This window comes from Anabrus simplex, chromosome 2 (assembly GCF_040414725.1).
Source record: "Anabrus simplex isolate iqAnaSimp1 chromosome 2, ASM4041472v1, whole genome shotgun sequence".
Taxonomy (NCBI): Eukaryota; Metazoa; Arthropoda; class Insecta; order Orthoptera; family Tettigoniidae; genus Anabrus; species Anabrus simplex.
The window spans coordinates 42,180,617-42,201,038 of record NC_090266.1 but is presented as its reverse complement, the minus strand read 5'-3'; the positions used below and the strand labels follow the sequence as shown (position 1 = coordinate 42,201,038).

General features: G+C 36.5%; 1 protein-coding gene across 1 annotated transcript in view; it reads left to right on the top strand.

Annotated features, from left to right (window-relative positions):
- LOC136864939 (ubiquitin carboxyl-terminal hydrolase 22-like) overlaps window positions 1–20,422 on the top strand; it is a 168,797-nt gene that overhangs the window by 69,611 nt on the left and 78,764 nt on the right. Inside the window, exon 5 of the mRNA XM_068226463.1 lies at window positions 13,717–13,967. Coding sequence (XP_068082564.1) covers window positions 13,717–13,967 — 251 coding nt within the window. The remainder of the gene's footprint in view (window positions 1–13,716; window positions 13,968–20,422) is intronic.

Below are 20,422 nucleotides of genomic sequence, written 5' to 3'. Positions count from 1 at the left end.
GGCTATACCTTATTCACATCTGCCCTGCATATCTGCAGGAACTTCACCTGTAAGCCATTGGGACATGCCATGTCGGGGTTTAAAGCCCCACCCCAGTGTCTCATGCAGGATTATGCTTAGCTCTTACTCTATTCAGAGCCACACCTGCATGCAAGCTGACCAGGTGCGGTATTATTATTGTATTTTTGTTAATTTCATTGGCCATATTGGACCACTTAATTTGTTCCACGTTCACTTTCTCTTTGAAGCAGGGTTGTCAGATATCCCGGATTTTGCAGGACAGTACTGTATTCGTGTTAAATGTCCCACGTCCTGGACAATTCCTATCCGGGATGGCAATTGTCCCTTATTTTGAACCTTGAAAGAAATACACCAGTGTTTCCACCTCTGATAAGTACCAAGAGCTTTTCTTTGTTCATTCAATTAGGATAGATTTCTTCACTCCTTGGTTTCTTTATCTGGTGTGAGTTTGTAGATTTTAAAAATTGTTTTATATTAGTTGCAGTTCTCGGGTTGTCTATCCTGCCAAATAAAACACGTAATAGCGGGCAGCTAAATGAGCTAGTCCAAGTCCACTGCAGGTTCATGTGAAATTGTCAGCTGTGAGAAATATTATGTTCTGTTGACTTCACTAGGTCTTACCAAGCTCGGTAGCTTCAGTCACTTAAGGGCGGCCAGTACCCAGTATTCGGGATATGGTGGGTTCAAACCCAACTGTCGGCAGATCTGAAGCTGGTTTTCCGTGGTCTCCTATTTTCACACCAGGCGAATGCTGGGGCTGTACCTTAATTAAGGCCATGGCCTCTTCCTTCTCACTCCTAGCCCTTTCCTGTCCCATCGTTGCCATAAGACCTGTCTGTGCTGATTCGATGCAAAGCTTACTTATATTTTGATTAGGTCTGAGCTGTTCATTTTTGTAAATTTTTCCTTGATGTCATACAGATATTTTTATGAAATTGCTAAGAATGGCAAAAAAATGTTAACAGCACTTTAGAGAAATTAAAATATATTAAATTGAAAGAACTGGTATGAATAATAAAATAAACTAGGAAATTTTTCCTATTTGTTCTGTAACCTTATAGAGACACGGTAATGAAAAAGACACAAAGTGTATGACTTAGAAAGGTTCAAATTATTAGATGAACTGAAACAAGCTGAATTTGTTGGTTTCGCAGGGGATTTTTTGTCTTCCATATATAACAGTAACTAGGCTGCACTTTGGGGTTACAGTTCACTCAATTCATTCAGATTGGGAATATGAATCTATATGTATAAAATAAAGAGTTTTGTCTGTGCATTGCTCAGAATTTAAAAAGGATGGTATTTCTGTATCAGACGTGCCCACAGTAAACAGGAAATGCACGTTTTACTTTTCCATAATTTCTGTCTGTCTGTATGTATGTATGTATGTATGTACACGCATCATGAGAAAATGGCTGAAGAGAATTTAATGAAAATCGGTATACAAAGTCGACTAATACATCGCTACAATCTAGGCCATGAATAATTTTATTCACGCTGACTGAAATGGTAGCTTAGGGGAAGGCCAAAAATTTAATTCTCAACTATTTAAGTTATTAGTGGCCATATCTTAATAAAAATCGGTATACAAAGTCGGGGAATAAGTCGCTATAATCTAAGCCATAAATAATTTTATTCACGCTGAGTGAAATGGTAGTTTAGGGGAAGGCCTAAAATTTAATTCTCAAATATTTGTTATTAATAGTCATATCTTAACGAAAATCAGTAGGAGAAGTCGAGGAATAAGTTGCTACAATCTAGGTCATAAATAATTGTATTAACGCTGAGAAAAATTATAGCTTAGGGGAAGGCCTACAATGGAATTCTCAAATATTTATGTTATTAGTGGTCCTATCTTAATGAAAATCTGTATGCAAAGTCGGGGCATAAGTCACTATAATCTAGGCTATAAATAATGTTGTTCACGCTGAATGAAATGGTAGTTTGAGGGTAAGCCTAAATTTTAATTCCCAAATAATTATGTTATTAGTGGCCGTATCGATAAAGACTACATAACATTTTAGTTATGTAGTATTATATTTCCGATTATTTATGTCTTATACATTGTTACCATACCGGGTATGAACAGAGATATTCATGAATTTGGATTTTTGTTACTAAGTCCTTATCAGCGCCGAATCACGAGAAAATGGGTAAACAGTGTTGAATGAGAATCGGTATGTAAAGTCGGAGAATAAGGAACTACAGTCTACGCTATAAATAATTTCATAAGATTCCCTAATATCACAGAGTCGAAAGAAAACTAAATGTGAAGGCCTACAATGTAGAAAGCTCATAGAATTGAACAACAATAACATTACATTGACCATTGTTTGTTGTGATGTGCTTTGTCTTCTGTTGCCATTCATTTCCGATAGATAGGATTACTGCTGCTTACCGAGTATTTTTTTAAATTTGCCTTACATCGCACCGACACAGTTAGGTCTTATGGCGATGATGGGATAGGAAAGGGCTATGAGTGTGAAAGAAGCAGCCTTGGCCTTAATTAAGGTACAGTTGCAGCATTTGCCAGGTGTGAAAACAGGAATCCATGGAATAACATCTTCAGGGCTGCTGATGGTGGGGTTGGAATCCACTATCTTCCAGATGCAAGCTCACAGCTGCGTGCCCCTAACCGCACGGCCAACTCGCCGAGTCGTACGAGTGTAACAGTCTGCTTAAATATTGGCGGGAAGTAGCTGCGGTGTTAGGTAACTTTCTTCTTTAGTATGCCATTCCTCTGTTTCATAAATTTTCTGATACTACTGGCAATTGACACACTGGTTCATCATAGCATTCGAGCTATTCAATCCCTACTCTGAGACACTGATTGGAATGAGCAGTGTGCATATTTAACGGAATATTGGCAGAGGAGTGTTTACGGCTGTCTGCGGCCTGGTCATTCCAGGTCAGGGCCCCAAACGTAGTGTCCTTAAAATGTATGGTACCCTAAGAATCAACATTTACATTTAGAAAATCAAATAGGCTTAAAACTAGTGTGAAAAAAAATAGAATGTTACAACATGGCTAAGAGAAAAACACACAATCGTGTTGAAATAGAGGATAAAACAGAAAGTACAATACAGAGCTGGTAGTGAAATAATTAAAATCATTAGGATATCATTGTTACCAGTCAGTTAATCAGAATGTTCAAACATAAAACAAGAGTGAAAATATATCAGAATGTTCATCATGGCTAAGTGAAAAAACTCACATTTTGAACACCCTATTTTCAAGGTCCGAGTACATTTTTTTCCTTTTTCCATTTTTCAGATTTCTGTTTATGCACTTGGCATCTTATTTATTCCGTTTTGATCTTGAACTCCCAGTAAAAAGGAAGACACCTGTTACTCAGCTTTAACAACTGTTTTGGATGAAGTGGATATTCGCCTCTACCTTATAAGCAGCTTGAGGTGTGATCAATCCTGTTTGAAGTGTTACTACTCCATGTCTGCTACAATAGTTGATTTCTCTTGCCTGTCTCACGTATCTATACAAGAGTGAGATTTAATTATGGTATTTCTTCATTCAAAAGAATATAATCATCATTTTTTGTTATGTATGAACATTCTTATTAACTGACTGGCAGCTATGAGTTTGATCATTACACTGCCAGCTCTGTGTTGTACCTTATGTTTTTAACCTCTGGCAACATGATTACATGTAAGTGTTATCTTAACCTCAAAGTTTAGGTCAATAGAATATCCAGGGATATTTACGTTTTTAAAGGAGTGCTTAAAGTATGGGTTGGTTCCCAGATTCTTGCAACATTTACAACCAAAGAACATTTTGTCCCCAAATCTACATAACACCCAAGAAAAAATTAATTCTATTTGGCTGAAAAATGAAATCAAAACACTCTACAGGAAAAAATCACTCCTGAACTTGCAGCTTTACAGAGTTCATCTAAAAACTTAGTCTAATATGTCCCCTTTAGAATGGGACTCTTTTTCTAAAATTTACTAACGACAAGGTGTCAATCGTGGCAAATATAAAACAAGAAGTTTTAGACAAAAAATTGACTTTTCTTAAAGAATCAAAAACTAAATTTGTCAAATCTTTCAAAACCACAGGAATACCTGCTCCCCAAATCAAAGTTGTACCAAACACTCTAAATTTGTCCACACTAACTTTTCAAACAGTGAAATGGACGTTTTGAACAAAGGTTTCAAATTCAACTGGCCCAACCCCAATAAAATTGATGATCTGATGACCAATATTGCAGAAATCAAATCAAATATTTCAATACTTCGTATTGATCACTGTAATGATGTTAAATACGATATTAAAAAGAAGCTCCCATTACTAACCAATGAAATAAATTCCATGCCTTCTTTAAATCTTAACAAGTAAATAATTGAAGTAAAGAACAAAATCAGAAACAGTAATATAGTAGTCACAAATACCGACAAAGGCTCTACAATTGTATTATTGAACAGGGATGAATATATTAGTAAGACTTCTTTTCTGCCTATACCTACAAACTAATTGACAAGGATCTCACTTTAATGATCAAACGTGGTTTAAAGAACTTGGTGCAAAATTCATCTTTTCTCTTTCAAGAGCATGAACAACAAAAACTCATCATTATGAATCCCAGGTTACCTACTGCTAAAGCCTTACCAAAAATACATAAAAAAGAGGTGCCAATGTGTCCTATTATAAACTGTCAAAATAGTCCCACCTACAAGGTTTCAAAATTTTTACACCATTTTTTTAAATAGCCATTATAAATTCAATAATGAAGCCAATGTCAAAAATCCAGTTGTTTTTGTAATAAACTTTCTAAATTTAAGTTACATGACAATCATGTCATGGTTTCATATGATGTCACCAATATGTATACAAGTATACCAGTAAATTAAACCATTAGTATAATAGAAACTAACCTCTTGAAATATAACACTATAAGCAATCGTGAAATAGATGAACTGATCAAATTGCTAAAATTTATAGTAAACAAAACTTCTTTACATTCAATAACAAAATTTACCAACAGAAGGGACTAGTGTTGGGTGACCCGATATCTGGCATCCTTGCAAACATTTGTATGGATCACCTTGAGACTAACAAGATAATCAATAAAATCAATGGTTTACAGCATTGGCTAAGATACGTCAATGACACATTTGCCGTCATCGACACACACCGCAATAATAGTGACTTACGTTACTTTGACTTATTTCCTGTTGCTCCCTCTGGAGCATAGGGCCTTGGGGAAATTTCTCCACACAGTACGGTTCCTGGCCATTCTCTTCACTTCTCTCCAGGTCTTGTCAACCTCTGCGATTTCCTTTTCGATCGTCCTCTTCCAGGTCTTCTTTGGCCGACCTCGCTTTCTGGTGCCTTGAGGGTTCCAGTCCAGCACTGCCCTCTCAACAGCTCCATCCGGCTTCTTTAATGTGTGGTCGATCCAGCGCCATTTCCTCTCCTTGATCTGGATGTCAATCGGCTGCTGATTGGTCATGGTCCAAAGATCTTTATTTGAGATTATGTCTGGCCACCTCACATTTGTTATACGACGCAGGCATCTATTTATGAACACCTGTAGCTGGTTATTGATCTGTTTTGTAACTTTCCATGTTTCACAGCCGTATAGAAGAATCGACTTTACATTGCTGTTGAAGAGGCAAAGCTTAGTCTTCCTGGAGATGTTTCTATTCTTCCACACGGGATAAAGCTGGACAAACGCACCATTTGCCTTCCGGATACGGCTTCGAACATCTTCCTCTGCTCCCCCATCCGTTGTAACTATACTTCCAAGGTAGAGGAAGGATTCAACTCTCTCAATTTCCTTTCCATTTACTGTCAAGCTGGTCATGATATCCGAATTAATCCTCATCTCTTTGGTCTTGTTTGTGTTGATCATGAGACCTGCACATTCTGCTTCCTTCTGCAACCTACTCATTTTATCTTCTATGTCCTGGTACCGCTGCGCCATAAGGCAAATGTCATCTGCGAAGTCAAGATCTTCATGCCTGTCTCTCGTCCCCCATTGAACACCCCTCTTCCGTCCTCCTATTACCTTCTTCATCACACTGTCTGAGACCAGCAGGAACAGAGTGGGAGAAAGAACACACCCGTGTCTCACTCCAGACTTGACGTTTATCTTTTCTGTTAGTTTCCCTTCATGAAGAACCTGACACTCATACCCCTCGTACATCTCTTTCATAATGTTGATAATCTTTGATGGAATCCTGTATTCCTTGAGGGTCTTCCACATAATTCTTTGATTTACAGAATCAAAGGCTTTCTCAAAGTCCACGAATGCGAGGTAGAGGATACTCCGCCATTCCACACTCTGTTCTATGATGATCCAAAGTGTATTGATGAGATCCACACAGCTGCGATGTTGTCAAAAACCCGCCTGTTCCTTTTGAAGTCTTCTTTCTATTGAATCCTTTATGCGATCAGGATGACTCGCGACAGCACTTTGCTTGGAATGGAGAGCATGGTGATACCCGTCCAGTTGTTGCAGGTTTTTTGTGTCTTCTTTTTTCAGTAACTTGACTATCAGCCCCTTCTTCCAGTTGGTCAGTATTTTTTCCTCTTTCCATATCTTCTTCAGCAGTGGGTGCAGCAATTTGATTGTAGTATCAAGGTCTGCTTTCAGTATTTCTGCTGGAATGTTGTCCAGACCTGGTGCATTCCCATTTTTCATTTGCTTCAATGCTGTCCGTATCTCACCCTGGGTTGGAGAGTCAAGGCCGATGCCTGGATCACCTTCTGCTTCTTCCTCACCTTCTTCTCCTTTCTGCTCATTTTCCAGTCCCACATCTCTATTAAAAACCTCCGCAAAGTGTTCCCTCCATCTACTCAGCTGCTGTTCGCACGTAGTGAGGATCTCGCCTGTCTTGCTCTTCACAGGCCTAGTTTTATTGAAACCTTTCTTTGAAAGCACCTTTGTGATACCATAAAGCTTCTTTATATCACCCCTTTTTGCCGCCTGTTCTGCTTTCTCTGCCTGCTCATCAGTCCACTTCCTGTGACCCTTTCGCACACTCCTCTTTACTTCCTTATCTGCTACTGAATACTCAGCTTGTGTTTGAGCCTTCTGCTGTCTAGTTTTGCATATATTTAGTCTGGCCTTTATCTCCTTCCTATAATTTATCTTGTCCCAGGTGTGGTCAGATATCCATTCCTTCCGCAGGTAGTTTTTGTACCCGACTTGCTTCTCACTTGTTTCCACAAAGATGTTCTTCACCTCGCTCCATACAGTCTCCACATCCTTCTCTATCTCGGAATCCAACACCTGGAATCTGTTGCTAAGTTCCAGTTGAAATTGTTCCAACGTCTGCTGATTCTTTAGCTTACCAACATCAAACTTCTTGTACCGAGTGTTGAACTTCTGGTGGACTGCCACGATCTTTATACGGAAGTTGGCAACAACAAGATGATGGTCACAATAATAGTGATAACATTTTAAAGACCCTTAATGACCTTGACCACAATATCAGGTTCACTAAGGAAGAAGAAATCAACAAGTCTTTAAAGTTCCTTGACTTATCCTTGACCAGAGCCAATGATAATTTTATTTTCCAAATTTACAGAAAGCCCTCCGCTGTTCCTTTGACAATAAAGAATGAGTCTTAACACTCTCAATCTCATAAACAAGCAACTTTATACAGTTTATTTTATTGAGCATTAAAAGTTCTACTATCCACTTCTAACCGGAAAAAAGAGTTTGAATACATATAAGAACATGCAAAACATAACAGCTATAAACCTAAAATGTCAAACACATATTAGATGTAAGGCTTTTCAGGCATTTGCTCTATTAACCAGCGTTTCGTCTTAGGTCTGACACTAGACTCATCAGAATAATACTAATAATAATAATAATAATAATAATAATAATAATAATTTGAATGATGTCCCTGAGAACAACAGCCCGTTAATTGAACAAGCCCCAAAGTTACACACTAATTTTAATATAAATCATAACAATTTCACAAAAATCTTCAATTATAAACCTTTAAATATCCTTCTGGTCATAATAACAGCTTCAACCTTACCCCCTCCCCATAATACAACTCCACCGCCAACTTCTAGCACTCTCATTGTTGCGCCTACCCCTCCCCTCCCGACTTGCTCTCCGCCCAAGCAAGCACACCGATACAACACACGTAGCAACACGCATACTTTGACCAGACCCCGTCGAGCAGCTAATGTCACCAGTCAACGCTCTTCCAACATAATATTTAAGTGATCTTACACTCTCATTTTGAACACCCTATTTTCAAGGCACTGAGTAAATCTTTTTCCTTTTTCCATTTTTCAGACTTCAGTTCACGCACATTGCTTCTTATTTTCTCCGTTTTTGATCTTGAACTCCCAGTAAAAATGAAGACACCTGTTTTTGGCTTTAACCCTTGTTTTAAAGGAACTGGTTATTGGCCTCTACCTATAAGCAGCTTCAGGCATGATCAATCCTGTTTGAAGTGTTACTACTCCATGTCAACTACAATATGTGATTTCTTGTACCCGACTCACGTGTCTATGCAAGAATGAGATTTAATTAGTTAACAATTTCTAATTACCTTCTTCATTCAAAAGAATATAATAATCATTTTTTGTTATGTATGATCACTCTTATTAACTGACTGGTAGCAATGATTTTAATTACTTCACTACCAGCTCTATGTTGTAGCTTATGTTTCTAACTTCTGGTTACACGATTACGTGCTTTTCTCTTAGCCATGATGAACATTCTTATATGTTTTCACACTAGTTTTATGTATGAACATGCTGATTGACTGACTGGTAGCAATTATGCCCTATATGATTTTAATTATTTCACTACCAGCTCTGTATTGTACTTTATGTTTTTAACCTCTGTCAACATGATTGTGTGTTTTTCTCTTAGCCATGTTGTAACATTCTATTTTTTTCACACTAGTTTTAAGCCTATGTGATTTTTTTAAATGTAAATGTTGATTCTTAGGGTACCATACATTTTAAGGACACTACGTTCGGGGCCCTGACCTAACTTTAGGCTAAGATTTATTTCAGCTGATGATGCTTATGACAGTTGAGCAAAACATGTCCCAACTTACAACACCTGTTGTAATGTTTATATCCTAAATATAAGGAAAGATAAGTATCGGAAAGGTGGTGTAAACTATTATTCTTATTTTAATGTTCATAAATTGGGATCAGCTGCTAGTTGGTTTTGTGTTCCTATCCATATTGTTTCCCACGTATCTTATCAAATAATTCAGAATCAGTGTCAGCGTTAGCCTTTCCCAGTCTGTACACTCTAAAGATATCAAGTTGCCTATTATCTTTAGAGAGGAGCCTTACATCTACAATTTCATGTTTGTCATCCTTACCTTTTTCGTAGCTTACAAATTCTTCTTTCACCAGAATGAATACTTCCACTCCTACCATTCGTATCCTATCTCTATGATACACATTCCAGTTCTGTGAGAATATTTCTGAATTCATTATATCATTTCTCAACCATAATTCAACTCTTATTAAAATATCTCGTAGGTATATGTCTATTAAATTACTTCATTCTATTTCTTTATTTACAATACTTCTACAGTTGAGCACTAACATTTTTATGTCATCCCTACTTGACTTCCAGTTCCCTGTGCCCTTATCACCACTCCCAAGACCACCCTGTTTCCCTGAATGTATCTCCCTATAACCCTCCTAAACAAATTTCCCAACTTACATGTACCACTGCAGTTTAAGTGAAGGCCATCTGAGCCCAGATCCCTATCTCCTACCCACCCATTAGGATCTAGAAATCTCACTCCAGTTTTCCACATACCCACTCCATAGTCTCATTTAAATTTCCCAATCACCTCCCAGTCAGTATCCCTTCTACACAGTATTCCACTGATAACAATCTCCGCTTCCTTAAATGTCACCCGTGCTGATTTTGCCTGATCGCAGATATCCCCAATAGGGATAAGATAAGATAAAGTAAGATAAGATAAGAGTAGGTTGTTGTTGTTGTTGTTATTATTGTTGTTGTCGTATTTAAAATTGTTTAAGGAATTATTTAGGGTTTGTTTAATGTGGAAACTAGCCAGCTCATTACATGCACAGTAAACAATCCTTAAATATTCTCCAAGAACACTTTAAAATACAACAGCAATAAAAATAACAATGATAATAATGATAATAATAATAATAATAATAATAATAATAATAATAATAATAATAATAATAATAATCTACTAGAAAAATTCTGCAAAAGCCAATGACAGTGCCGGAGCATGACATTACGTAAAGTTACCAACAAACTAGCCAGCTGGCCTCACGTCAGTGACAGGCATTGCACCACCTTGCACACGTTGCTAAACTAGTAAAGAGAGGAGGAGGCACTGCTGGAGCACTTCTTTAAGATAAGTTCTAACTTCATAGCAGGGTATAAACAGAATATAAACATGAATGTTTTTACATTTCTTAATACTATTCATAATGTATATCCATTGTACAGTATGTCCAACCCTTATTCAGTTTCTGTCCGACTTCAAATATGACGTGAGGTAAATCTTTGTAGGGAGTTTTTATAACCACTCAGTTTGTCACTCAAGAACATCCACACAACACAGAAAGTTGAATGGAAATGGCCTGCAATTGAGCCGAGAATAAGAAAGGTCAGTTCTGGGAGGAGGTCCAAGAAGGGAACGATGGGTGGTTTTTAAAACTGCTTGTTCACTTGAGTTCTTTGATTTTGCACAAACCATGTGCTTGAGGGAATAAAAGGTTATATTGCGGTTGGCATAGTAGCAAACTGTTTAAAGTCATTGTGCGGAGAAGACGACTTGTGGAGACAAGGCCGTTTCTTCCATGTGAGTCCAGGTATAGAGTGAGAGAGTAAGAGGACAAGGAAACAAGTGACTTGGTTGAGAGTCATTGTAATTGTGTACAGAAGGAATGGGGATGAGCTTGCAAATAGAACATTTGATATGTATGCTGGAGCATATTATTTGTAATTTAATTTTTAGATTCTTTTTGAGAAGGTGAAGAGGTCCTTCACTCTTTTATTCTGATGTGCTGCCCCGGGTTTCTGCCATGTGAAAGACATTAATTTAGTTCATTTCTTCTTTTTTCTTTTAATACCAAAATAAATTGAATCAATCCTGGGCATCAATAACTTTTGTTGAATGAATTGTGATTGGAAATAATATATGTTAGTTGAGGGCATTGTGGAGAAATTAGTAAGAAGTATACTAATGGATGTATATTTTGTAACATTGCACTGATCATGCTTATTATAATTTAACTAACTTATATTCTTTCCAAATTTTAAAATAATATTGTGTACTTTTAATGTGGATGTTATGAAACATATTTTTTACCTTACAGTAAATTGGATACTTTAAAAATGATGTAAAGCATAATCATAATTAGTTTATTTAAACATTTTAATGACTTTTTAAACATGAGCTTTTGTAAGTTAGCCCAAATAAAAACATCAGAACACTCAAATATTATAATCTGGGGTCCTTAACCTGCATGCTATGGCCTTTAGTGTCTTGCAATCTTTCATCAAGAAATGCAATAATGAAGATTAAAGAATATTGTAAGGTTTTTACAAGAATAAAATAACTTATATTCTTTCCAAATTTTAAAATAATATTGTGTACTTTTAATGTGGATGTTATGAAACATATTTTTTACCTTACAGTAAATTGGATACTTTAAAAATGATGTAAAGCATAATCATAATTAGTTTATTTAAACATTTTAATGACTTTTTAAACATGAGCTTTTGTAAGTTAGCCCAAATAAAAACATCAGAACACTCAAATATTATAATCTGGGGTCCTTAACCTGCATGCTATGGCCTTTAGTGTCTTGCAATCTTTCATCAAGAAATGCAATAATGAAGATTAAAGAATATTGTAAGGTTTTTACAAGAATAAAATAACTTATATTCTTTCCAAATTTTAAAATAATATTGTGTACTTTTAATGTGGATGTTATGAAACATATTTTTTACCTTACAGTAAATTGGATACTTTTAAAATGATGTAAAGCATAATCATAATTAGTTTATTTAAACATTTTAATGACTTTTTAAACATGAGCTTTTGTAAGTTAGCCCAAATAAAAACATCAGAACACTCAAATATTATAATCTGGGGTCCTTAACCTGCATGCTATGGCCTTTAGTGTCTTGCAATATTTCATCAAGAAATGCAATAATGAAGATTAAATAATATTGTAAGGTTTTTACAAGAATAAAATAGTTCTATTAATGTGACACTTGGCGTAACTATCCAGTTGCAGTCAACATCAAACACAGCCTGAATTGTTAAATTTCATTTTGCTGAAAAAGTCGAAAGATTTGATTGTAATAGAAAGAGACAAAATTCACGGAATTTCTCATACATCGAGAACAAGACAAGCTTATGTCATGTCGTAGGTATGACATCGCAACTGACGTAAAACCTTCAATTATTGTGTTCAATATATTTTAATTAGAGTTTATTTAAGGCTAAATTATCTTTTATTAGTGTTAAACATGACTAGTATATGGTTCCTCTGTAAATATGTAGTATAAAATTGTATAACCTCAAATACGTATTGTATAACCTAAAAATCTATAGAGTCGAAAGCGGTAGAAAATTCCATAATGTTTGTATATTAGACTTATTGTACTATATTTGGTATAGATGAAAGGTTCTGAAAACTTACTGTAAGCTTTTATTATCCAGATACATGTAGAGACATTACGAATGTTGTAGATATTTCCATGTACATTTTTAAATATCGAAAGAACATTCGAGTACCCATTCGACTAGCTGGTCGATTGATGTTTCAAGTGTGTTTCATTAGAGTGTTGTAAGAACTCTTCCAGAAGTCGATCATTCTAGATGGTTGGTCGAGTAGTATAAATATCGAGCTGTCAGTCAGTCAAGGCAGTTCTCAGTTCTAAGTTCGCAGATCTTGCTTCTTGGGACTCAGGCAAGTGATGGACTGGGAGTGACTGTTGGGCTCCGAGGTGGAGTCAGTCAGATATTTGGACTCAAGTGAGTGAGGCGGTGAATTCAAAAGAGAGTATGTTATAGTGCGCGCGTCAGTGTTGTTGATATCTGTACTTGTCAGAATTGACTTCAGGGTACTCCGCTATTGAGTGTTGTATATGGTGTCATTGCTACTGTGTAAAACTGTGTGTTGTGACGTACAGTGTAAATAAAGTAATTTATATAAGGAAGTGAACGTGTTCTCGTGTGATATTTATTTACGTCAAATAAAATCGCAATGTAGAACGATAGTCAGAACATCACACATCGGTGCAAAAATACATTGTACTTAAGATGTGAGGAGACATGTTGACATTGAAGCTTGTAGTGCTCAAGGCTGTTCTAAGAGTAGTATGTTTAATCCAGGGTTCTCAAGATTTTTTATCTACTTTACAAAGTGCCAAGTGTCACATTAATAGAACTATTTTATTATTGTAAAAACTGTACAATAGTCTGATTTTGTATAAGGATAATTGGCTGTTTGTTGAAATAAATAATGTGAACTTAGGAAGTTTATTTGTGTAATCATTGTAGATTATTCGTCTTGTTCAAATGCCTCCAAACATGATTGCCACGATAATGTTTTCATTTAAGTGTTCTGAAAAATAAAATGGTTTGGAATTCCTGCTTTTAACTGTTTGTGAAGTTTTGGTGTGTTTTTGATATCCTCACTTATGAAGCAATTTCTCTCTTTTGTCTGTAGTTTTACTCGGGTGACAAAGCACCTCTGACACTGCATCGCTTGCTTTATCTTATATGGACTCATGCTCCCCACATGGCTGGTCACAAACAACAGGATGTTCATGAGTTCTTCATCGCAGTACTTGATGTTCTTCACAGGCACTCTGAAGGCTCTACTGCTCTTTCACTAACAAATCCTCATCATTGTAATTGTGTCATAGATCAATTTTTTAAGGGAGGATTGCAGTCCGATATTGTATGCCAGTCTTGCAAGTAAGTTCAAGACCTACAATGTTAAGATCTTATTAGAATTATTTTTAACCCATAGGCTATATGCCCGTATCTTTTTCTATATACAATTTTTATGATATTCAACCAAAGTAGTCCTTAGAGGTACAGAACTCATACTGCATGCGTTAAATAATGTTATTATTTGTATTAGTTGCTTTATTAATATGGGTCGTTGACAACCTGGCGGGCAGATACAGTGTCCTTACAAATGAAGTTAGCCTTTTCTATTTTTTTGGCTATTTTTCAGTATATACAACCAACAATTGCTCATTTGACACTTGTTACTAATATTACATATTAACAAGTTGTGTTAGAAGATGTTCACTTCCTCCAAAAATGTATTCTACAGTTGTTTGATTTTATATCCAGGAAGTTAAGGAATTTAGTTTGAATCCTCTTAAGCCCTATGGGTTTCAAAAAAACACTTATCATGGAGCGCATTGCTACACTTTACACAGGCCCTTCTTTTCTTATTTTGACAAACAGCACACCGCCGTCCTGGTTGCTGCATGACAATGAGAAGTTCTGCCTTTTCCTTTCGTACTGACATAAGTATTATCCAAGGAGTAGCTAGGAGGCGATTTTGTCCTGGAAGCGATCTTGGTGAGCCATGGTTCATTAGAAGTGACCTTATTTAATGTCAAGAATTTCATTTTGGTCCGTATTGATTCAAAATTTACAATGTTATTAAGGATAAAAGGTTTCCACCTGTTCAATACATTAAAATAGTGACTTAATTAAAATATCACATATTTATTATTATCATTATGGTACCAGTTTCGGCACCTTCCTGTGCCATCTTCAGCCTAGGAAATCTAGCAAGGTTTTATTGTGTAACTACATGAAATATTTGTACAGTATAAGAACATATACAGAGCATGCTGACCTGTGTTGTGAAGTATTACAATTATATAAATAAATTAAAATCTATATGATTAAAATACAAAGACAGATTAATCTTTGTGGGATATTAGACACGTCATAAAACACAACATTTTCTTGTACGTCAAAAACTTTTACAACTAAAATATATATAAATGGCCTTGAAGAGTACAAAGTGTTCTTTAAAAAAAAATTTCTTTCTGTCTTTAGACACTTTCTAACGTACTGAACTAACTACTGATTTCTAGAACATTGTTCCTTTTTTTATGTGATGAGAATACCTAATCATTGTTCATTTTAGTGTGAAACAGTTCCTTGTGATATGTAATCCAGAAGTTTCTATAATATACAGATTTACTTCTTTTAGAATGTCATGGTCTGTGTGTAGCTATTCTAAAACATCTCATTTTTGATGTGTTTTAAGCATAATTTCTGCATTTTAGTGTTGTTCAAAAATTAATATAAGGCTGAGGCCGTGCGTTGATAAACAAGATCTTGAGAATTTCAATTATCAGGTAGATTTGATCACACTAAGAACGATCTCGAGACAACATGGACCTAAAAATAGAGGCAAATTTATGAACTGTATGTTAGCATTCCGAATTCAGAGAAAGTGCTTTATGAAAAGAAAAATAATAGTAAGAAATGAAACTCACCTCTAACATGAAGTGGCCAAGCATAGTGTTTGCGAGGAACTGGAATGCAAAGTGTCAAGCGACAGCCCGGATGCATCAGCTGTTAGGCGGAGCGTGTTATGTAGGGGTAGGGGAAGTTGCGGTAGCAGGAGAATATAGGTCAGGAGGGCGTGGATTCCGCCTGGGGTAGTAAGCCAGCGTGTTGTGTATTGTTTTGTGAACTAATTGACTTTTAGGTATTTTTAAATTATTTATCACCGAAATAAGTGTATCAAATAAAATTGTGGGTTTCTTGGACAAATCATTGAGATTGTAGTTGGGGTTATAATACTGATCTAATAGAATAAAACATTGCTCCGTAAGGTCTAGTAGTAGAGCATTGTTCATTGTTCCAATTGAAACAACCCCAACTACAATCTCAATGATCTGTCTGAGAAACCCACAATTTTATTTGATACACTTATTTCGGTGATAAATAATTAAAAAATACCTAAAAATCAATTAGTTCACAAAACAATACACAACACGCTGGCTTACTGCTGGCTTACTTCCCCCAGCGGAATCCACGCCCTCCTGTCCTACATTCTCCTACTACCGCAACTTCCCCTCCCCCTACATAACACGCTCCGCCTAACAGCTGATGCATGCGGGCTGTCGCTTGACACTTTGCATTCCAGTTCCTCGCAAACACTATGCTTGGCCACTTCATGTTAGAGGTGAGTTTCATTCCTTACTATTATTTTTCTTTTCATAAAGCACTTTCTCTGAATTCGGAATGCTAACATACAGTTCATAAATTCGTCTCTATTTTTAGGTCAGTGTTGGTTCGAGATCGTTCTTAGTGTGATCAAATCCACCTGATAATTGAAATTCTCAAGATCTTGTTTATCAACGCATGGCCTGAGCCTTACATTAATTTTTGAACAACACTAAAATGTAGAACTTATGCTTAAAACACATCAAGAATGAAATGTTTTAGAATAGCTACACAAAGACTATGACACTCTAACAGAAGTAAATCTGTATAATATAGAAATTTCTGGATTACATATCATGAGGAACTGTTTCACACTAAAATGAACAATGATTAGGTATTCTAATCACATAAAAAAATGAATAATGTTCTAGAAATCAGTAGTTAGTTCAGTATGTTAGAAAGTGTCTAAAGACAGAAGGAATTTTTTTTTAAAAGAACACTTTGTACTCTTCATGGCCATTCATATATATTTTAGGTGTAAAATTTTTTGACATACAAGAAAATGTGTTTTATGACGTGTCTAATATCCCACAAAGATTAACCTGTCTTTGTATTTTAATCACATAGATTTTAATTTATATATATAATTATAAAACTTAACAATATAGGTCAGCATGCTCTGTATATGTTCTTATACTGTACAAATATTTCATGTAGTTACACAATAAAACCTTGCTAGATTTCCTAGGCTGAAGATGGCACAGGAAGGTGCCGAAACTGGTACCATAATGATAATAATAAATATGTGATATTTTAATTAAGTCACTATATTAATGTATTGAACAGGTGGAAACCTTTTATCCTTAATAACATTGCAGAAGTGACCTTGCTACTTCTCTGCGGAACTTCAACATGTCTGATGAGTATCCCATTGATTTTACCAGTTGAAACATGTTCTGTGCTATATCAAACATCCAGAAGTTTATAGGGATATACCACTTCTTTCTTCTGATTGCAATCGGGTAAGTGAAACTGATGTCATCCATCTGATCAACACCTTCCCATGTAAGTGCTGTACTTTTTAGCTACATTTGGTTAATGTACACCTATCTTACTCTTAGTGGCAGCAGAATAGCATCTGACAGTTCCTAGGGATGCACGTCAAATTCACTGGAGGGGAGCGTAACAACACTTTTGTCATACCAGTGTACAGCACAAATCTTGTTTTCTTCATCTACACAGAAGTCATAAGAAACTTGCTCCAATTTTTTCATGTCTTTTTATTCATTAGAGGGCACTTATTGACACAGTTTACTCCGGCAGTGCCAGTAAACTTGACACCCTTTGATTGCAGTAATGAAATCAGTTGAGGTATACTGAAAAAGTTGTCACAAAAGACAGATGGAGGGCACTGGGATAATATTTTTGTATACTGTCAGTCAGTTTTAAAACCACTCTCTCACCAAGACGAAGATTGTTTTCAAGAAACTTACCTCTGTCTTGATACAGATCAAACTGAATACAATAAACCTGACTAGTGGCTGTAACCCAAGATCTAATCCCAAAGCGAATGGGCTTCCCCCTAATGAACTGTATGCAGCCATGTCTACCGAAATATGGGATCATGGCTTCATCAATGCTCACTTGTTTCTACATTGGTGCATATTCAAATGATCAACAAGGGGCCTAATCTTTGCCATTTTATGTCTTATCAACATGTTCATTGTCGACAATATGCAAAAAGAGGAAGATTTCCTCAAACCTGTTGCATCGTATGGAGTCTGATATCACTTTATTATGACAATCATCACTTAACTCCCAATACATACATCTCCTTGGTACAGGTGCAATGTTGCTTAGAAGTAGAACACCAATAAAGCAATAAATATCTTCACTGGATAAAGTAAAATGGCATTCTTTGATCCAGCATATGCAACACTGTTTTTAACAAACTGCTCTATAATATCAGCATTCATGAACAGTTCAAAAACATCCACAGCATCACTTTCTGCTGTTAGTGTATGAACTGTTCTTGGCAGAGGAGGAACCCATTCAATAACAGGCACAATGAATGTCTCACTACGAGTCCACTCTGATGTCACTCTCACACATTTCTGTCTCGGAACAGAACCGTTTGTAGAAGAAGTACCTGATGTGTTTGGTCCTAAGTCCAGATGGTTACTGGCTATTGTATCTACTACACCATGAGGTGGCATACAAGGCTGACCGTCATCATCTTCACATATATTTACCATGACATAAGCACCTGCACATAACTGTTGTCGACTCAATTATCTGGATTATTATAGTCTTCATCTCCCAAGTCAATGCCTGTATCATTCCCTTCATCATCAGGTGCTTTGATAGATGTATATCAATAGAGCCCACTGCGTCATCATCAACCGGAGTACCAAGTTGCTCGAGTACTTCAAAAGTATGAATGGTCCATTATTGGACATTATAAATTTTCCAGCTAACTCATTCCTGGTTGCCAGCGTATCACCCCCGTGTGCTAAGTTGGGCTCATCAGTTGGTACATAGCACACCCACCAAGACGCATGGCTAGTGCATACCGTGGAGGCCACTGCATAGGCTACTTGGAGCCACCGGCAGTGCCAATGCATTATGAGAGACTATGTCCCATTGCTAAAAATTGATGCTTGCTTGGCCATCAGATGATATAGATATTGATTCGCATAGGGAACCTGAAATATTTGTCCCAAATGAGTAAATATATAATACCAATATAAATGGTCCATTATTGGACATTATAAATTTTCCAGCTAACTCATTCCTGGTTGCCAGCGTTTTGCCCCCGTGTGTTAAGTTGTGCTCATCAGTTGGTACTTAGCATACCCACCAAGATGCACGGCTAGTGCATAACGTGGAGGCCACTGCATAGGCAACTTGTAGCCACTGGCAGTGCCAATGCACTATGTGAGACTATGTCCCATTACCAAAAATTGATGCCTCCTTGGCCATCAGATGATATAGATGTTGATTCCCATAGGGAACCTGAAATATTTGTCCCAAATGAGTAAATTTATAATACCAATATAAATGGTCCATTATTGGACATTGTAAATTTTCCAGCTGACTCATTCCTGGTTGCCAGCGTCTCCCCCCGTGTGCTAAGTTGGGCTCATCAGTTGGTACTTAGCACACCCACCATGAGGCATGGCTAGTGCATACCATCGAGGCCACTGCATAGGCTACTTGGCATCAATTATGGTTAATGGGACATAGTCTTTCGTAGTGCATTATCACTGCAGGTGGCTCCAAGTAGCCTATACTAGCCGTGCATCTTGGTGGGTATGGTAAGTACCTACTGATGAGCCCAACTTAGCACATAGGGGCAAAATGCAGGCAACCAGGAATGAATTAGCTGAAAAATTTATAAAGTCCAATAGTGGACCATTTATATTGGTATTATAAATGTACTCATTTGGGACAAATGTTTCAGGTTCCCTATGGGAATCAACATCTATATTTCAAAAGTAGTCAGACTTCACAAACCCTTGAAAAACAACTCTACATAAAACCATAAACACATGAAGAATTAAAAAAATAAGCAGATAAATGTTTATTTATTTATAATTATTTTCCAGAAAATAATATACTTTTGAGCTTCATTGTTCATTGTTGTTAACGAACCAGATAACATTTTACAGTCAACAAACCAATGTTTATGATTCAACAGAGAACATTTTCCGTATGAATATATGAATATACTTTTACCTAAACCAATCATTGAAATAAATATCCACAGCCTGTTTCCAGTCATTCAACCAGGTCAGGAATAGAATGAATTAAGCCCCCATCGAGCGGCAAGGATAGGAATTGTGTTGGTTGCCGAAGCCTGTCGCACTCCTCTGGAGCAATGATTAATGAATGACGGATGAAATGAAGTGATACTGGAGAGTGTTGCTGGAATGAAATATGACAGGAAAAACCGGAGTACCCAGAAGAAAACCTGTCCCACCTCTATTTTGTCCAGCACAAATCTCACATGGAGTGACAGCAATTTCCACCATGGAACTCAGTGGTGAGAGGCCAGCGCACTGCCGCCTGAGCCACATAGGCTCTAATCATTGAACTATATATATATATATCTATCGTGCCATTTGTGAATGATACATTTATCCTCAGTACTGCATCCTCCGTGGAACACAAATGAGATATGCATCTATAAATAAGGAAACAACACTCACTTTGTTGTTGAG